At 40.5% G+C, this 18,929-nt stretch overlaps 1 protein-coding gene across 1 annotated transcript in view; it reads right to left on the minus strand.

Annotated features, from left to right (window-relative positions):
* LOC127237766 (metabotropic glutamate receptor 1-like) overlaps positions 1-18,929 on the minus strand; it is a 66,750-nt gene that overhangs the window by 22,366 nt on the left and 25,455 nt on the right. The window contains 1 exon segment of the mRNA XM_051206150.1: positions 2,247-2,493. Within this exon segment, the coding sequence (XP_051062107.1) occupies positions 2,247-2,493 (247 nt within the window).

Raw genomic sequence — 18,929 nt, forward strand, 5'->3', positions numbered from 1 at the left:
CAGAATATTTCGAAGTAGCTCCGAGTTGGAGTTAAATGGCTATTAATTGTGAGCTCGTAGCTCATACTCATCTAAGGGTCAATGAATGATCTATACCTGAACACAGGCAATGAAACTTGTGACTGTTCAATAGGAGCCTTTCCATTTCCCCCATTAATTTCTGCACTTCAGTCCATATTAGGAAGTGACAATTCCTCATGCGCTTAACGATGGCCTTGCAAGCTGCCAGCTTAAACCACTTTCTCCCTGTAAATCACTTCCTGAAACTCTTATTAGCACCTCCTCGTTCATGCTTTCATAAAGAAATCAGTTCACACTTCATTAGCATTTGGAAACCGCAATTTCACAATAGTTTCTTATGAAAACACTTTTTTTTTTTTTTTTTTTTTTTACAAAAAGTTCCAAATGCTGGAGGGAAAACAACAACAACAAAACTACTTAAATATCAAGGGAAGAATCCAGGCTTATGGAAGAACAGAGTTCCCAGCACTGGCATCTAAATAATAAGCACAGCCCCACCCCACCCCCTTTATCCCCAGGGTTCCTTCTGGTATGTTCTTTCACTTTATTTGGAGGGGAGAAAAGATCCCTGAAAAGGAATCTGGGAAAGACTTGGAAGTTTAACGTGCAATTAAAGATGGAAGACATGGAAGCTGAGTTGCTTTCTTGTGACCTGGATGATTTAGAGTGTGGTAATCCAGCCCTGTGGTAATTAAACACTGTAAATTTCACATGCGATTTGGAGTTCTGTTGTTGCTATTATTATTATTATTATTATTATTATTATTTTGCTGTTCGGAATCATGGAGGAGGGTTTACAGTGCAAGTCTGACCCTCTACTAAGCCTCATTTTCAGTGGATTCAGGCTTATAACAGTGGGGTTAGATGGGTGGACCACCTCTCATCTTCTGAATCTCAAACCTTTTGTTCCTCCTGATACAATGCCCTAAGGTACTTAGAGCTCCACATTCCCAGGCCCTGAAGCATCCATCCTACTCACATTCTAAGCTAAGCGACATCTCTCCCCACCTAACCAGCATCTTGGAAGGAATGCTGTAATACACGTTTTAATTGTTGACAAAGACATATCATTTATCCTGTATTGGGTTGTATTGGATTTTTACAGATTTCACTTAGCCCACATGGGGGATTTCCCCTCAGGTAGAACTTGACACCTCCATGCAAAGTCTCTCACAGTGCTCCCATTGTGATACAAAGAAAGCTCCCAGTAAATTAGCCTAATTTTAGGATTAGATAAAAAGCAGCTTGGTGTGGCCAGGCAATGGCAAACCCCAGGATCAGATCACACTGCCTCCTCCACTTGCTCTGTGTGTGACTCTTAGTGACAGGCTTACTTTGACACTCATTACATGTCAGAAAAGGAAATCAATGCACCAAGAGTTGTAAGACTTAAATCATTTGATGTTTCAACTTAGCATAGAAAATGTTACCCTGGGAATCTCTGAGTCTATAAAACCACACCCTGGAAGATAGCAGGACCTATATGATGGGCTCACTGTGTCATCTATAGGCTCATCTACAGGGCTTTTTGACTTCCTGCTATAGATTTCAGTTTCCCGCCATTCTTATTATCTCTTTCCTAGGAAAATGCATATGAATTAATACAACTAATACTGACATGGAGCACATTTGCTATGTACCAGCTATGTATGAGCTCACTGATGGCATCGAAACAAATGTTGTAGAACAGATTGTGTGTAAAATGACTCAAAGGAAAATTATATATGTAACTTCCTTTTCTGTTTGCTTTTTTTTTGGGGGGGGGGAAGCCACTACAAACCAAACTTCCGTCCCCAAATCCCAAGTCCTTCTTTTGAGAGATAAGGATGTGCATGCAGGGTTTGCTTCCTGTCACATAGTATTAACCAGGTGTAATATGGATACTATTGCATGGGTAGAATAGCACTGTGTCTATCAGTTATGAATGGTGCTGGCTGGTCTAGGCAGTGGGTGCTATGTCCTACTATACAAGTGTAATGCTCTTAGGAGGTCTCAGGAATCCTGAGGGAAAAACCAGGTGATTTCTTGGTGTGAGGGTGTAGCTAGCAGGGTGCAGGGTTCTTAGAATTAAACATGAAATATTTTGACTTTTTCAAAAGAGGTGTGGTCTTAGCTTCATCCATATTTTTTATCTGTCTAGGTGAGTTTATCTTCAACATTCCCAAACTATGGGACTCCAGTTGCCATTGTCTAGCTCAGGGGTCATGGGGATACAGATTCTTTACCTTCCAGGAGCATCCCCCTTCTCATCGAACCACACCTCCTCTCCAGATACTCCAACAAAGGATGATTTAATGAGGAAATCCAGGAGCTTCCTGCCATCAATGGGCTTCATGGCATCACACAGGCCCACATGGCCAGGACATAGAGCATGGTGCATGTTCTGGAGCCCATGGGCCATGGCGTAGATGGCGTTGATGACAAACCCCATTTTACTGTCCTGGACATAGTTTTCTTCTAAGCTTTCATTCCCTGTAACAATAAGAACAGATCACTGCCAAGGTCAGAAGCATAAATGAATCAAAACAGGGCTACACACTCAGTGTCCAGTGCAAATCAGGACTACACACCCAAAGTTCAATGCAAATCAGGGATGATCACCAATACTCAGGAAAAATCAGGGCTGCACACTCGGTGTCCAGTGCAAATCAGGGCTACACACCTAAAGTTCAATGCAAATCAGGGCTACACACTCAGTGTCCAGTGCAAATCAGGGCTGCACACTCAGTGTCCAGTGCAAATCAGGGCTACACAACCAAAGTTCAATGCAAATCAGGGATGATCACCAATACTCAGGAAAAATCAGGGCTGCACACTCGGTGTCCAGTGCAAATCAGGGCTACACACCCAAAGTTCAATGCAAATCAGAGCTGATCACCCAATACTCAGGACAAATCAGGGCTACACACCCAAAGTTCAATGCAAATCAGAGCTGATCACCCAATACTCAGGACAAATCAGGGCTACACACTCAGTGTGCAGCGCAAAATGGGGCTACACACCTAAAGTTCAGTGCAAATCAGGGCTGCACACTCAGTGTCCAGTGCAAATCAGGGCTACATAACCAAAGTTCAATGCAAATCAGGGATGATCACCAATACTCAGGAAAAATCAGGGCTGCACACTCGGTGTCCAGGGCAAATCAGGGCTACACACCTAAAGTTCAGTGCAAATCAGGGCTACACACTCAGTGTCCAGTGCAAATCAGGGCTGCACACTCAGTGTCCAGTGCAAATCAGGGCTACACACCCAAAGTTCAATGCAAATCAGAGCTGATCACCAATACTCAGGAAAAATTAGGGCTGCACACTCAGTGTCCAGTGCAAAATGAGGCTGGCTACCATTTGCACTACCATTCATACTCAGTATGAATCAAAGCTATAGAAACTGAGACACTGAAAGGATCATGATGTTGGCACAAAGCAAAGCCCACTTTGTACTTTGACCAACTGTACCACATTCTGTCTGGAAACAGCGTGTTTTCCCTTCCCCCCTCTTTGTTCAGGAACTATTTTATGAGTTATGGCACAAACAGCATTGAGGAGGAAATAAAGAATTTTCATATAAGTAAATCATCCATCAAGGAGCAATGGAAAGACTTCTTTCCCCTTTCCTTTTGCAGGTACTTATATGCAAACCTCTCCATCTCATGGTTCAGGAAAATTATTTTTGCATCTGTTATGACGATCTGTAATTCATGGTAATTCTGCTTGTACAATGTCAAGTCTCTGGTGGTTTGTTTTTGTGACTGTTCTTAGATTGTCGTCTCTAGGAACGTAAAAAGCCAGGGTTGGAAGAATTATGTTTAAAATGCGTTTGTCAATCAGCAGACACTTGGAAGTATTTCATGGTGGAAAAGTCATACTCTACAACAAATTTATTCCTGTTTACTTGTGAATCACAAGCTTTGTTACTTGAAATCCCTGCATTCCTTTCTACCCTTGTTAGAGGTGAGTAAAACTTCCCCAACATCCAGCTAGTTTCATAGTAACTGTAGCATGAGATCTGACGTCCATATTGGAAATTTCTGCTTTAGCACATGGATATGCATGAGAAGTTTAGAGTCCTTTTGGGCTTTGGGAAAGAAAAGTAACACTTTTGGAAAACAAAGTTGACTGACTATATCACTATTTACAAAGTCCAGATTAGAGCTTCTCTAAGGAGCAGTAAGGAACTTTGACTTTGATGTTGAACTTGAGATAAAAATAGAAATTCCTGGAGTTCTATTTAAAGAATGGTCTATTTAGATGAAGTTGAAAATTAAGACAGACACTTGTGTATCATTTCCAAGAGTGAGGTGCAAATGATGGAATTAACTGAAATCCATCTTCCAAATGCCTGAGTGGTCCATGTTAGGAGTGGAATTTGCTTAAGTACTATTTGTCACACTGAAAGAAAAGGTTCCAAGAGGAAACTAAGAGTAAGCCAGGTCAAGAGGGCACTGGAAAATCAAACCACACAGAATGAGTGCACAGCATTGAACTAGGCAGAAAATACAGACGCTCCTTACAAAACTTGCCAAGTCATTGAAATAAGGTGACCAAGGTCTGTTGGTATCCCCACTAAAATCTGTCTTAACCCAGTGGCTGTCTAGTGGTTCATCATTCATCAGCACCAAGACAGAATCTATTCTTGGATGTCTGTGAAATCAGTGCTGTCCTTTTGAACCTTATTTAGGGCGATCATATAACTTATCCAAAATGGGTCATTTCTTTTCAGGATGAAAGTGAGTGGGAATCATAATTTTTCCAGAATGCAAGTGATAAGAAGGCAGGCTAGGGAAGCTGATACTTGTTCCAGAGGCTATGACCTCCAACTGCACCTACTTAACAATATAATATGGACAGGCTTTTTGTATATACAAAGGTAAATATAAACACATGCAAATGTATCATACAGTCAGTAGAATGCTTTTATTAGTTTTAATTAATGTTAGATTCAACTTCATTTTAATGACAAGTACATAATGTGCATTGCTACCAATTTTGAGTCTATGTTATAACTCAGTAAATGAGATCTTCCAGACAGACACTAACCTTCCCACTTTATAGGTGAGGAAAGAACAGGGTATAATATGGGTCCAAATGTCTCTCCTCTTTCAATTATGCTCAGCAGCTACATGGCAGATACAAGACTTTACACAGGAGGCAGAGGCAGGGCATTGAGCTGCGCACCAAAATCTTTCTAGGCCCAGTTTAGTGTGTCCCCCTTGGATTATTCCAGATGTACACAGATGCCCTACAAGTGAGAAGTCCTGGCACGCAATTCACCAGCAGCAATCTATGACAGAGAAACCCAGCCTGCCATATTTGTCATAGAGAGCCCTAGGAACTTTGGCAATGTGTCTAAGCAATGCTCAGAAGATAAATCTTTTTATGCTCTTTCAAATAAACCTGACAGCCCACAGATCTCCCTATCCTCGTAGTCCACGGCCTCTGCATGTGAAAGGGGCAGCCACAATGAGAACTTTCTTTTCAGCTACTAACCCAGGCTCAACCCTATTGGCTCCACTATGGTGGACACTTGCTATGTCACAACTGCCCCAGGTCATATTGCAAAGATGTATCATATGTCTGTCTGTCTGTCTGTCTGTCTGTCTATCTGTCTCCCCAGCCATCCACCCACTTACTTACCTACGTAACTAGGCATTGTATAGTGTGTTTGTTCGTTTTCCATGTCCCCCAAAGATCATATATTTTCAGAAACAGGGAATTAAGAATCAAAACTAATAACATTGTCCTCTGGTGAGAAGGTAAAAGCAATTCCATTCCCTGGGATTGATTGCCTTTTCCTAACACTAGTCTCACCGTTATTTGTGAGAAGCGGATTTCATGTTTCCTTTTCTGTGGTGCACTAATTGTTATAGACTACTAGGGGGTCATTAAACCATCACCTTTTAAAATATACTAAATAGAGTCAACCAATTGAGGTTGCCGGTGTTTGTTTACCTTCATAAGAATACCTGCCTGCTGAGGATTATGAAAATAGCTTCCTCAGTTCTAAACAGCAATCTTGTTCTTGTTGCAGACGCATAACAAACACTATAAAATGCTCCTGGAGTCAGTGGCACAACAGGCCTCCCCGGGCTTGCTTGGGATTCTGCTTTGAAATTTCTGAAATCAGGGCGCTCTGGTGCTTGGGCAAATAACCAGCGGTTTCATCATTGATATTCAGGTTGGCTATCCAGCACAACTGTATAATGAAAGGGACTCCAGACTAGGCACCCACACAGCTGGATTAGAGGCAGCCTTCCCATTGCCCATAATCAACACACTTCCAATAAGCCATGAAACTTGGCCTTAGCTTCCTAACCGTAAAATAGCACAGGTGGGTTAGATAATCTTGCTGAGTCTCCGTCTGCCTTTAACCTCTCCAGCCTGCTCCTCCACCTCCAATTACTGGTCCTTGTGGTTGGTGGAGACTTTCACCTGTGTTATCTTTTCCCCCTCTTGCAGGAGAAGACGAAAACACAGGGAAGTCAAACTGTGCCAGGAAGAGTTGCCTTCCTTCACCTTGCACATCTTCCTTGATGACATTTGCTCTTTCACCTTTCACCTCTCACCTCTCATGATGTGCAGAGAATGAGGAAGGGGCCTGCTGTTTCTCTTTGGTTGGGATCTAGGCATTTCACCCAAACATATTGGTTGGTTCTCAGGCCCATGCAGATTGAAAAACTGTGGTCTGTGGTTTTCAAGTTGCACCGGAGACTGGACAGGTTAGTCTGTCCAATTCTAGGGTCAATGATTGAAATGACATCTAGGGTCAATGTTTAAAAGTTATTTGTGGGTAGGCATATAACTAACACAGGCCTCCATCCACTTCTTTTGTTGTTGTTGGTGGTGGTTTTTCTTAACTTCTTCAAAACTTTTAGATATACATGGTAGCTCACACCTATAATCCTAGAGCTTGGGAGGCTGATGCAGGACTACATACTGTTCAAGGCTCAGCTGGACTACATAATAAGTTCCAGGCCAGATTGGGTTAGATCATGAATCCCTGACTCAAGTAAAACAAAACTCAAAACTTTCTCATTGGGAATGGCCTCACCTACAGTAAAATGCTGAAGTCTCTACTATGCAGGTAAATGAATTTTCATATATGTATATATCTATGTAACTGCTATAAGATATCAACACAGGGCATTTTCAGAAGATATATGTTTATTTAGGACTTGCGTCATGTGTATCACCAATGTTCCATCCCTTTGATGGTGTAGGTCCCAAGTATTTGACTTTCTGGTTTCACTCCAATTGGTAAACTTTTCATTTGTAAAATTCTGTTCCTCTTTAGTGTACAAATATACAATTGACATTTGCATAGCAGTCCTGGTTATCCTGGAAGCTGAATAATTTCAGTTACTTGTTTAACTTTGAGATAGGCTTTCGACTTTGAACAAATGATCTCACCTGACTTCTCCAGCACTGAGATCGCGAGTGAACATCAATTTGATTGGCTGAACTTACTTATTAATTCTACTTTTATACAGTTTTTAAAAGACTCTGTAAACTGACATTATTTATAGAACTGATGTTTAATCAGCCTACTCCAGGCCTAGTTGTTTGTAAGAAGACTGGGGAAGGATATCCATTAGTGAGCCTTCTAAAATCCCATTAGTTAAATGTTCAATAACCCATGACCAGCAAGGACATGAATCGTGTACATCTGAAGCTATTTCCTGCCAAATAGCACTGTGCATGCATATAGTAGCCTCGTCCTGTAACTGATGAGGCTGTATTACAAAGAGTATGATATTTGTAGCAAAAAATACAAAAAAAAATCATTAATGTGAATTTTTGTGTATTTTAAAATAATACTGACCTACTTTAAGTGTCCTAAGTTGCAAAATATAGACAATGTATTGAAATACTAGTTACATTTAAATCAACTTTGTTGGTGTCTGGACTTTCCATTTTATTAATTCATCCTCACCAGGATGCCTGTAAGCTTGACTCTTTAAAATCTAGGTCCTTGGCACTAACTTCAGATAAAAAAAAAATGTGAATACAATAAGCAATATGTTACCCTCTCATAAAACAGGGAGAATTCTGGGAACTATTATTGACTACGTTTCTCCCTGGGGGGAGTGGGAACTCAGTGTCTTGGCATTTGTCTCTCCACATCTTCATTTTCTTTGACAGCATTATATATTCAATACACTATTTGATACAGTGTCATTTAGATTGAAATAGAAAGGTCAATGATTATTTTCTATTGTTAATGAATCAAGCGAAGAGGATGGCATTCAGGTTCCTTTGCATTGCCAAGTAGTAGATTTATTGAAGGAAGATTAATCAGGCCATTTTTAAAATACCGACTTCCAAGTATACAGTGCCCTCAATTTGGCTTAAAGGCTTAGGCAGCTAAATTTTCTATATACCTTCCCCAGAGAGAATTTATGATAAGATTCAGAATAGATTGGTCTTTCCCATGTTCAAGTGTAAGAGCTGCGACTTCGTTGTCTTCCCTGATTATACATTCTTCTCATCCCATAAGGATTCTCTCTGCTAATATTGAAAAAAAAAAAAAAAAGACCCTCCCCTTATCTTCTGTTCCTTGTATTAAAATGTAAATGAAGTGCTATGTGGGATCAGAGAGAAGAAAAGGAGGTCATTTAGTTGAGTCTATGCTATCACTACTATTGTTAGTTGAAATCCTAATGCCCAATCCCACCTGTGCCTCACAAGGGAACACTCTAAGCACATCCTTGCAATCTATTATTGAGACAGAAACTTCCCCACTACATGACACGTAAATAGCAGGCCTTTACAGGTTGAAGTTAATATATGGTAAGCCTCAATTCTCTGACAACATTACTACATTAGTCAATTCATATTTCGAAAAATTACGGTGCGTGGGAATAACAAGTAAGGACAATTGCCGGTGTGTTTAAGTATCCTGAGGATCAGCTAGTAGCATTCAGCTGAACTGTGGGACTCCTTGCCTCTCTCTAGAGAGAGAAAACAGGGTGGCTTGCTGTGCCTTTGCTTTTATTATCGATAGGGCAGAGAACAGCAAATCATTTTGCAAACCACACCCCCCAGAGTACAATCTTTGCAGATTTGCAGTAAATACTTGGCAGCTTGTTGTAGATGGAGTATATTGCAGAGAGCTGGCAGCTTTTGTTGAGTGTGGGAAGTCTGTCTGTTGTTAAAATACACCAGGAACCATCTCCTTTCATCAACAACCTGCTGCTCTGCAACCATTTAAAGTGTGTTCCTCTCTTGATCTCTCCTATGTTCCAAGGAAACAGGTCTACGCATCTAGCACCACTTCTATTTCTTTATGGGTGATGGGGAGTCTTTATGCATGGGGAGTCTATGGTTTAATGCTCTGACCTTTTCTCTGATGTTCCATGAGCAGGTTGTTCCTTATGAGTCACCCTACTTTCACACTTCAGTGACTTAGACTGAGTGGCTTAAACAGAGTAGCTTTGGCTGAAACCTAAGCACTGTGGGTTAGAACTCTACTCATTTATGACTGCTTTCCTTATGGTTTAACAAAGCGGTTCTGGTAACCAGCTTAGAGTCATGTTTACTATAAAAACACAAGCATAAATTCAATATGACATTGGCATTCTAAATTCAGTTTGGTGATGGGATTTTGACCAGTACAATATAGTATTTATAAGCTAACCAATCTATATACATAAAAATACAATTTGAGACATTGTAACACATTTCATATTCTTTAGGGTTTTATTTCTGTGATTTGTAAGTCATCTGGGTGAAACGGTAGCACAGGAGGCTGCCATTCACTGGAAAGACTTTGATGTTTAAACACAGGACATGTGGTTTATAATATGCTAAGGCATCTGGGAATGAGCTATGCTGTGACTTTTAACTTCAGATCGATTGCCACAGGAGACTATTTGTTGATATTTTACATGAATATTGTAATGGATTTATCAGTCTATGTAAACTATGACACAACCTTGTCCCCATATCACAACTCTTGAGATTTCATGAAAGCCATGTTCCTTTTTCTGTGATGTCTCCCAACAGCATCTCTTGAACAAATCAAATTTGGGATTCCCAAGGGCATAATAAAATCACATTGCTAGTACGATTTGGCCAATAAGTGTCACAGAAATGTAAAAAGTAGCTTCTAAAATCAATATTGTCAAGAACACATAGATGAAGAGCTGTTAGCCAGAAACTATCAATAAAACGCATGCAAGGTCTAGACTCCATGCAAATCCACTTGGATGTAACAACCACTCAGCTCAGGCTGTGAGAAAAATATTTACAGAAACAAGAAAGCCAAATATAATTCTACCCTAAGAAGGATCACCTTGAGAGGTCACAGGGCTGATCCAAATCTGCTCAAATTATACTCAGAAAGGGAGTGTAAGCATAATTCTACTCTAGTAGAAGGAAATTGCTTCTCATGGGACATGCATTAACAAATCTGAAATAGCTGCTCATGGGTATAACAAGGTTAAACAAATAAATAAATCAATGGCAAATGGTATAAGTAGGGTATATCACTGGTGGAATAGGAGATTGTAGAAAAGGAAAAAATAAAGTTATTATAAGCCATTCAATATGAGAACAAACCTGGAGATGTCAGCATGAATTTACCAAAAGCTAATGAATTTATGTAGAAATGTCTATATGTGGTTTTAAATACTTTAAAATCCTTATGTATATGCTCCTGTGTGTTTCTGTGTCTGTGTCTGTGTGTGTGTGTGTGTATGTGTGTGTGTATGTGTGTGTGTATGTGTGTGTATGTGTATGTGTGTGTATGTGTGTATGTGTATGTGTGTGTAAGTGTGTGTGTATGTGTATGTGTGTATGTGTATGTGTAAGTGTGTGTGTGTGTGTATGTGTATGTGTGTATGTGTGTATGTGTGTGTGTATGTGTGTGAGTGTGTGTGTATGTGTGTGTGAGTGTGTGAGTGTATGTGTATGTGTGTGTGTGTGTGTATGTATGTATGTGTATGTGTATGTGTATGTGTATGTGTATGTGTATGTGTATGTGTATGGTAACTGTCTGCAGAAATCAGAAGAGGATGTCCCATCCCCAGACCTGACCATGCAGTTGATTGTGGGCTATCTGATATAAGTGCTGGGAACCAAAGCCTATTCCTCTGCAAAAGCAACAGCAAGCACTCAACCACTGAGCCCTATGTGTGGCTTCATGCATGTACATTTCCTATTTATGCACACTAAAGAAAAAACACCCCAAATTTCACACACACCCAGCAATCAGGTCTTGGTTTCTAATATAACACACACACACACACACACACACACACACACACACACACACACCAGCAGCAGCACTCTTTGGAAGAGATAATCAATTAATGATTTAGAGGTGGGACTGGGGGATTACTCAGTGGTTAAGAGCAGTGGCCGTTCTTCCAGAGGACCTTTGAGTCCCGACATTCAAGTCATGCCTCACAATCCTCTGTAACTCAAGTTCTATGACATCCAACACTCCTTTCCACAGGCATCAGGCATACATATGGAACATAGACATATGTGCAGAGAAAACACAAATATGTGTAAAAGAAAACAAACATAAAGCTTTAAGTACTTTTTAAAAGAGTTATATGGAGGGGACAGTAAATACGCTGCAAGCCTGGGGATTTTGTGTTCTCCAAAAGTGAAAAGAAAATATTCTCAAAACTACAATGAAGTCAAGTAAGAGACTTCCCGTGGCCAAAGCCAAAGCAATGTGGACAATCAAATCAACGGTTGAGTATGGGAATATGATCGAAGACATAACTGATCACACTAATCGAGTATAAGTGGGGAGAAATAAAGATTAGTGAGGAGAAAATACAACTCTTCCAAACAAGACCAATGCAAATATGTGGATAGCTACTTTGCCTTTAGCCAGACACAATGTGACTCTCCACCCTCTGGTGTTCATGAAGTTAGTGGCCTGCTTCCAAAGGTTACAGCATAAGAAAGGCTGTAAAGGTAAGTGGTCCACAGTAGAGAGGCTTGGCAATCACACCCTTACCCATGTCAGTGCTAACCCAGTATGTACTAGACTCTCGGGAAGGGGTTGTTTGTTTGTTGTTGTTTCCTACCAGTCACAGAGTGGTATACGTCATATATTAGCTAAGCCCAACTGCTACTCCTAAAAACTGTCAAGGTCATTATACAAAAGGACATTTGAGGGCTGTCACAACCTAAGGGAACTCAAAAAGACAGGGAAGAAAAGATGAGTTATAATATCTTCAATAGAAATCTGAGGGGGGGAGAGAAAGGAAAAGTTGGCAAAATCTAAGGTTTGATATTTAATTAATAATGCATCCATGTTGGTTCTTAACTGTGGCCAATGTTAGGCTGCGTTATAAGATGTTAGCAATAGAGAAAGGTGGATGCTCCGCTCCATGAGCCAATCACACTTTCCTCACAGCTTTTCAAGTAGCTTTTTCTTAAGAGCCTAAGAATTAGCATCATATCTCAATTTAGCATCAGGTAATAAGAGATAGCATCCTCAAATGCTCTGTGACAGGGATTTAAGTGGTTTAAAAAAATATCTAAGTCACCTCACAAGGACTGATGGAATGAATGACATTGGCATACCCAGCCTCCCCTGCCCCACCCCGCCCAAGTTCTTACCCCAGAAAACCTTTCAGTGTTTCCTTATAGGACCACTGTCTACCAGGCACCCCCAAAGGCCACACTAGGCTGGGATTCAGGGAGGTGATCATCATTGTCTGTCCTGGCCTCTTATTCCAGATCTCACCAGATGCCTTAATCTTGGTCTGGCTGAAGCCCCTTCCTTCACCCCATTTCCACGCCCTGGGGACTCAGCCTCTTGGTGCAGACCCAGGGTTCCTCTCATTCTTTCCTGCGGCCACTGTCATCCTTGCCTTCTAACCTGTCTATGTTCCTCTGTGACACCAGGTGATCCACTTAAGCACTCTATACCAGTGACCTCACAGAGGCTACACTTACCTGGGACCCAGAATGCCCAATAGCAAGCAAGCAAGCAAGCAAGCAAGCAAGCAAGCAAGAAATCTGACTCGATAAAGATGAGAGACCAGATATCTATGTCAAGAAACACTTCATATATCACAACCCCGGATGCCTGGATCCAAAATGCAAAAGCATAGATGTGAATAGAATGGCAACATGCCTCCTGCAAAAGCCATCATTCCTATTGCCATGGGCCCCGAGAAAAGCAAAGTAGCTGAAGCACAAGACAGGGAATGGATGGAATTACTTCCCCTACGCATAATGATGAAAAAATCAGAGGTCATGTGGGTCACACAACTCAATAGTAGTAGTTGTTACATTAATGGCTGGCTGTCTGACTGTAGAACTAACTGTCCAATCTAAGTACCATGTTCCTCTCTCTCTCTCCTGTCTGGTTGCTGCCACAGAGTAACATTACACTTGGCAGTATGTGGAAAGAGGTGACATCTGTCACCGTAGTGATAAACAAGTGGTTGGAGTACAAATGAAGTTTGTCCTGTCTTTTAGACAATCTGAAACTTAAGAGACCTTCTATACATTTTATCCCAAGATGAGGTTATCATGATTTGCCTCAATGATATGTCTGTAGAAATAAGACTATTTTCACGTGCTTTGTGGGAATGCTAATTTCTGAAATGCCCTGTGATTAAGGGTTCAGGCATTATGCTGGCCTGTCCCATCACCTGGCAGAATGCATTCAGACAGTACTCTTTCTCCACAACTGTGCAAGCTCAGTATTGTCAGAGCACAGCCCAAAAATGGAGTCACATGAGGGAAATTCTGAATGCGTGTAAGAAAACAAGACGTGAATCTTGTGACCTCAGTTTCTTAAGAACCCAGGCTTGTTCTCAACCCAGGCCTCTTCCCAAGGGTAGCAGACAGGCATGAGTTTACCTCAGCTCTTGTTATTCACACGCCTCTATGGAAAGCCATTTTTTTTTTGTCACGTGTGGCTTGTCCCTGTGATTACACATTTTACGCATGTGATTCTTCTTAACCCTCAGAGTGTAAATTGTCTGTTGCTCTAAATAAAGTTGGCTGGTGAATGAGAAAAAGAAAGGAAAAAGTAAGCTGACCATTAAACTTCAAAACCAAGAAATGAAGATGGGTGATAACAAAGTGAGTGTGAACCAACAAACAACAGAGACCAGTAACTCATCACCCTAGTTCCAGGTGTGGATTGCACCGATAACATAACTCTCTTGCCATGAATGTGTTCCCGCATATGACTTGAGTTAAACAGCTGTGTGCATGTATTGGAGGCACTGTATAGTTTGGGGATTTGATGCTTCGCAGTATCCTCTAAGTGACCTTACAAAGGAAAGGGAAACCTCATTAACAAAGACACGCTGAGCTGTCTAAACACTGTGGCTGAGGTTGGAGAAAAGGCTTTGCAAAGCCCCACTTCCCGGATTTCTCATTACATAATTACAAACAAAAGCGCAGGAAGCAGAGATGACTTGCATCCTCAGCTGTCAACAATAAGGGCTTTACAGAATTAATTTGCACCATGGCGTGTGTACTCTGTCTTCAGGAATATTTGCGATAGGAAAAGCAGAGAAAAGGGTGGCCAGTACGACAGTGCCACACTGATCAACAACGACAGGGTTTCACTAGCAGTGAGGTCAATAGAAAAACCATTAAAAGCCTCTTCTCTAAGGACAAACCTGGCATCGATTTCCCAGCTTTGCCCTGAAAGCTCACAGAACCTGTAACATGAAAGCTGCAAAAGTTCCTTCGGTCTTACCTACGAGAGAATGACAATAACCAGGCATGCTTGTGACTGCTCCTGGGAGTTGGGACAGTGTGCATTTTTTTTTTCCAAGCTGCATTAGTTCAAGAGGAAAGACCTGTTCAACATGCAGGCTGTGTTGTCTTACTGTAGCTCTTTCTACTGTCCTGGATTCCTGAAGTTTAGTGTTTTTCTAGTGCCAGGGATAGGAGCTCAGAATAGCTTGGATACAAAGGAAAAACTATTCTGATGCTGATTTTGAGACCGGAAATCAACTAGAACCCTTCCTCTAACCATAGTGGCAAGAGCAAAAATGTACCTCTGCGGGGGCCAGAGTGGCCCCTGCCTGCCTTGGTATGTGTAGTCTGAGTGTTTTTATAGTTACTCCTATATATCTCAATTGTTCTTCACAGCACGACTGGCAGCTCAGGAACAGGATGATGATCTGACTGAGTATGCTTATTACTAATGGCGACTACAACACATTTCATGACATTCCAATAAAGCCTAATATGATTACTATAAGCTATCATTTGAGATTCCTGAATAAAACTGTAATGCAAAATGAAGTGTCTAGTTAATGTATTAGTCAAATTAGGAACTCTTTGCGTCTGTAGAGATGAAATGAGAAGCTGTATAACAATGGGGGAGAAGTGGAAAAGGGAAGTTCAGACAATTCTTGCAGTCTAAGTGGTAAGGAAGAGTGCTCCTCAAATCCCTTAAGGGCCGAAGCAGACTTACATTCCATTTTAAGTTCATGGACCGAGTATAATTGGAGCAGAATTGTCCAGGACTTACACATGCTCATTTCTCTGATGGAATAAATCTATCAGTGTGTGAAGTCATAGAAATGTCTAATAGCAGTTAGAATCAGATTAGAATGACAACGTCAGATCATTCATTGACGTTATTCAACAGAGGATAAAAAGGAATTTAATACTGCAACAATTGCATTGTCGCTTTGAAAACTGCTCATTCAGCGGGCCATGAAGCAAGCTGCATATGTCTAACTCAATGCTATTTGTACATACAAAGGGTAAAATAGTGGAGGTTCAGCTTGAAGGAAAAGAGCCAATCACTGCAGACTCCTAAAAAGCCTCATGGAGGCTGTTATTAAGCACAGGTACTGGACGTGGTGAAGACGGGAACAAAATTAGAAGTTCCTTAACAGTAAAATGTAGACTAAACCAACACCATGGGGAATATGAGTGAAGCATGGTTAACCTATGTTTTAATGAGCAGATGACAATAACAAAGGCTGTTCCTTATTTGTTGAATTTTGCATAGTGGGTCAGAGAGCCTCACGTGTTAGGCAGCAAGTAAAGGAGAACCCTTGGCTTCTTTAGCATAGAGTACTCAGGCCATTTTATGACACCTGTCTTCAGACACTGTCTTATGAAAGGACCTGGTTGCTATGACTATACTAATTATGCCCACAATCACAGTATTTTCTGTCTTAAATACCCACTGGGTTCCAAGGAAGACCAATTATGAAGGTAAAGCTCACATTCTCCTGTCAGTCAGAGTTTAGGCTCATATTCAAAACTCAGATAGGATGGGCTGGCCTACTGTTGTTAGTTTCTCTTCTTTTAGGAATACAATTTCATTCTTATGCTCATCAGCTGAACACTTTATCACATCTTAACCAACACTAGATACGATAGTTTTACATAGTGTCAGCCAATTTGATATATGGGTAATGATTATTTTTTTTTTTTGCCTTTTTTGTTATTAGGAGTAACATCCTTTTCTTTTCTAGTATATTTATTCTCCTGACTGTTCCCTCACTACTTTGTAGTGAATAGAAGTAGAATTTTTTGAGTAGGTATTTTTTTCTTTTGTTAGTCCTATTGTCAATAAACATGAAATGTTTCTGATTTATCAAAGCACACCATTAAGTTGTATCTTCCAAACAGAAAGTTCTTGGCAGGAAGTAGCTGGAAGTAATGAATCTGGATAACTGCCATAGCTCATAGACCTCAAGTTCCTTGAGAAGGCAAAGCCATGTGCAGGCAGCAATCCCAGGAACTAGAAAGCTGGCTTAATATTTTTACCCATTTCCATATTCAGTTTATGGTGTTTACTTACTTTATCAACATTTCTCCCAAGAGAAATCCTTTTATCGAAGAGTTAACCCATTATTAGTTTACCAAACGTGTGATCACAGTTTATAGCAGCTTTTAATTTTACAATCTTCTTTTCCTTTTTAATTAAAGGATATCTAGGCATAGAGTACTGAAATACCCCTAACACCATGTGGGTATCACCAGACAAACCTGGGATATTAGGGACCATATCAGGATGGGGAGTGAGATTCTTCATCAGGCAAACAAATCTAGTAAAGTAGAACCCTGATCCCAGGGAGTATTGCCCAGGCTCCCTGATGTACCTTATAGTGTAAATTCTCAGAGATTGCAAGACAACAGTGCCTTCAGACAGAAGTCCCTGCTAGAAATAGGGAGAAGGCCAGATTAATAAGTTAAACAGAAAAGAGAAAGCCTGGGTCAAGATCTTAGAAACAAGAAGCAATGGAGGAATCATGCAGACACCCATACCTGATAGTAGTAGTCGCTGTTGTAATGGGCATGTCCTAAAGCAAGAATTTTCTCTAAAGTAATGGTCAAGGATTATTCAAATCAGGTTTTTAAAGAAATTGCGGTACTATCGAAATTATTGAGAAGGAACTAAAGCATAGAAAAATGTATAGAGACATGTATTGGGACTGAATTAATGTAACACTGTGCTTTGCAATCAAAGTAGAAAATTGAGCATGCCTAGAGAAAGGGTAAAGACAGAAAGATATGAGTATAGTGTTCCAAAGAGGATGGCTGATAGCTGTAGAGCTATAGTGTGTATGCCTGGACCCTTGCCCTGCCACCTTTACCAACTACATTCTAGATGGCAGAAATGTTGATGATAATAAGCAACAGGTGCCACTTCCTGTCTTCCAGATCATGCCTCATGGAAGTTTCTCTCCAGATGAGAAATTGCTTAGTTTATTTCCCAACTTAACTTTGTCTCCCTCTTTCCTTCTTGAACACACACTTCAATAACTCACTAGACAAGGGATCCAGATTCCAGCTTTTCCTTGGAAATCCAACCTGAGAATGGTGTAGAATCATCTACCTTTGGTCCAGGGGCTTGACACTCTAACACTTTCCTTAACTTTGATTCCTCACATCAGAATTTCTCAATTACGATCATCACCATCCTTTTTGGAGTTCATTCATTAAATTCTGATTACTGGGCACCTTCAGAGGGAAACCCCCTTTGAAAACAAAAGGATTTACTACTTTTATATAGTGTAAAGCACTTTGGAAGTCCCACAGACTTCAGAGATCAAGAGTCATATTCTGGAGGAGGAGTAAGAAGAATTTCTTGGCAGAAGTCATGTGGTCACGGACATGAAAGAAGAGGGGCATTGGAGTTAAGATTGATGGTTGAATCCGAAGTTGATATTGAATACATAGCTAGCACAATGGAGTGCAAACAAATGATACCTGGGTAGTGAATGCAATTTTCCCAGGGAGAAATTCGGAGCACAAAGACACATTGTGTGGTCTTTGTTAGTTTATGTCACTTCATTGACACTTTGGGCTCCTACTTATAAGTCTTCCACTTACCAATTCACATGCCTATTACTGGTGAGAGAAAAACAATGAGCCAGGTGCTTTGAACCAAGCAGAAGAAAGAGGATTGCAGAAGAATGAGTTATAACACTATTAGGTCCTTCCTGGATGAGTTTCAAAACCACAGGCAAGTCTTGAAGTTTTCCAATACTCATGAAGTTATAATGAAGTTCAAGAGGCCACAGATTTCATTTGCAAAATGTCAGTCAGTGAAAGAGATCTTGCACTCCACTCTTAAATTATTCCTAACTGAAGACAGATAGAATCTGCAAGACCACTCTCTTCCATCTATGAGAATCACATTTAACAATGGGAAAGCAAAGAAATGGGCAATTTTTTCTCATTAAATGTTACCTGAATTCAAAGGGAAAGGGACTCTCAAATGAAGAGAAATTATTTAGATGGGAACTCACACAAGAATAAGTCCTGTCTTTACATCACCAGGAACATGAAATAGTCCTGAACAAGGAGAAAATGAGATTGTCAAGACAAAAGCCTGAGACTGATGGTGATTTATTACTAGGAAACAATGGATCAAGACACGTTAATAACAACCTATGAAGATACAGATAATGATAGATCAGGAGCATTCCACCCTATGTATCT

Source organism: Phodopus roborovskii, unplaced genomic scaffold (assembly GCF_943737965.1).
Source record: "Phodopus roborovskii unplaced genomic scaffold, PHOROB, whole genome shotgun sequence".
NCBI classification, from domain to species: Eukaryota; Metazoa; Chordata; class Mammalia; order Rodentia; family Cricetidae; genus Phodopus; species Phodopus roborovskii.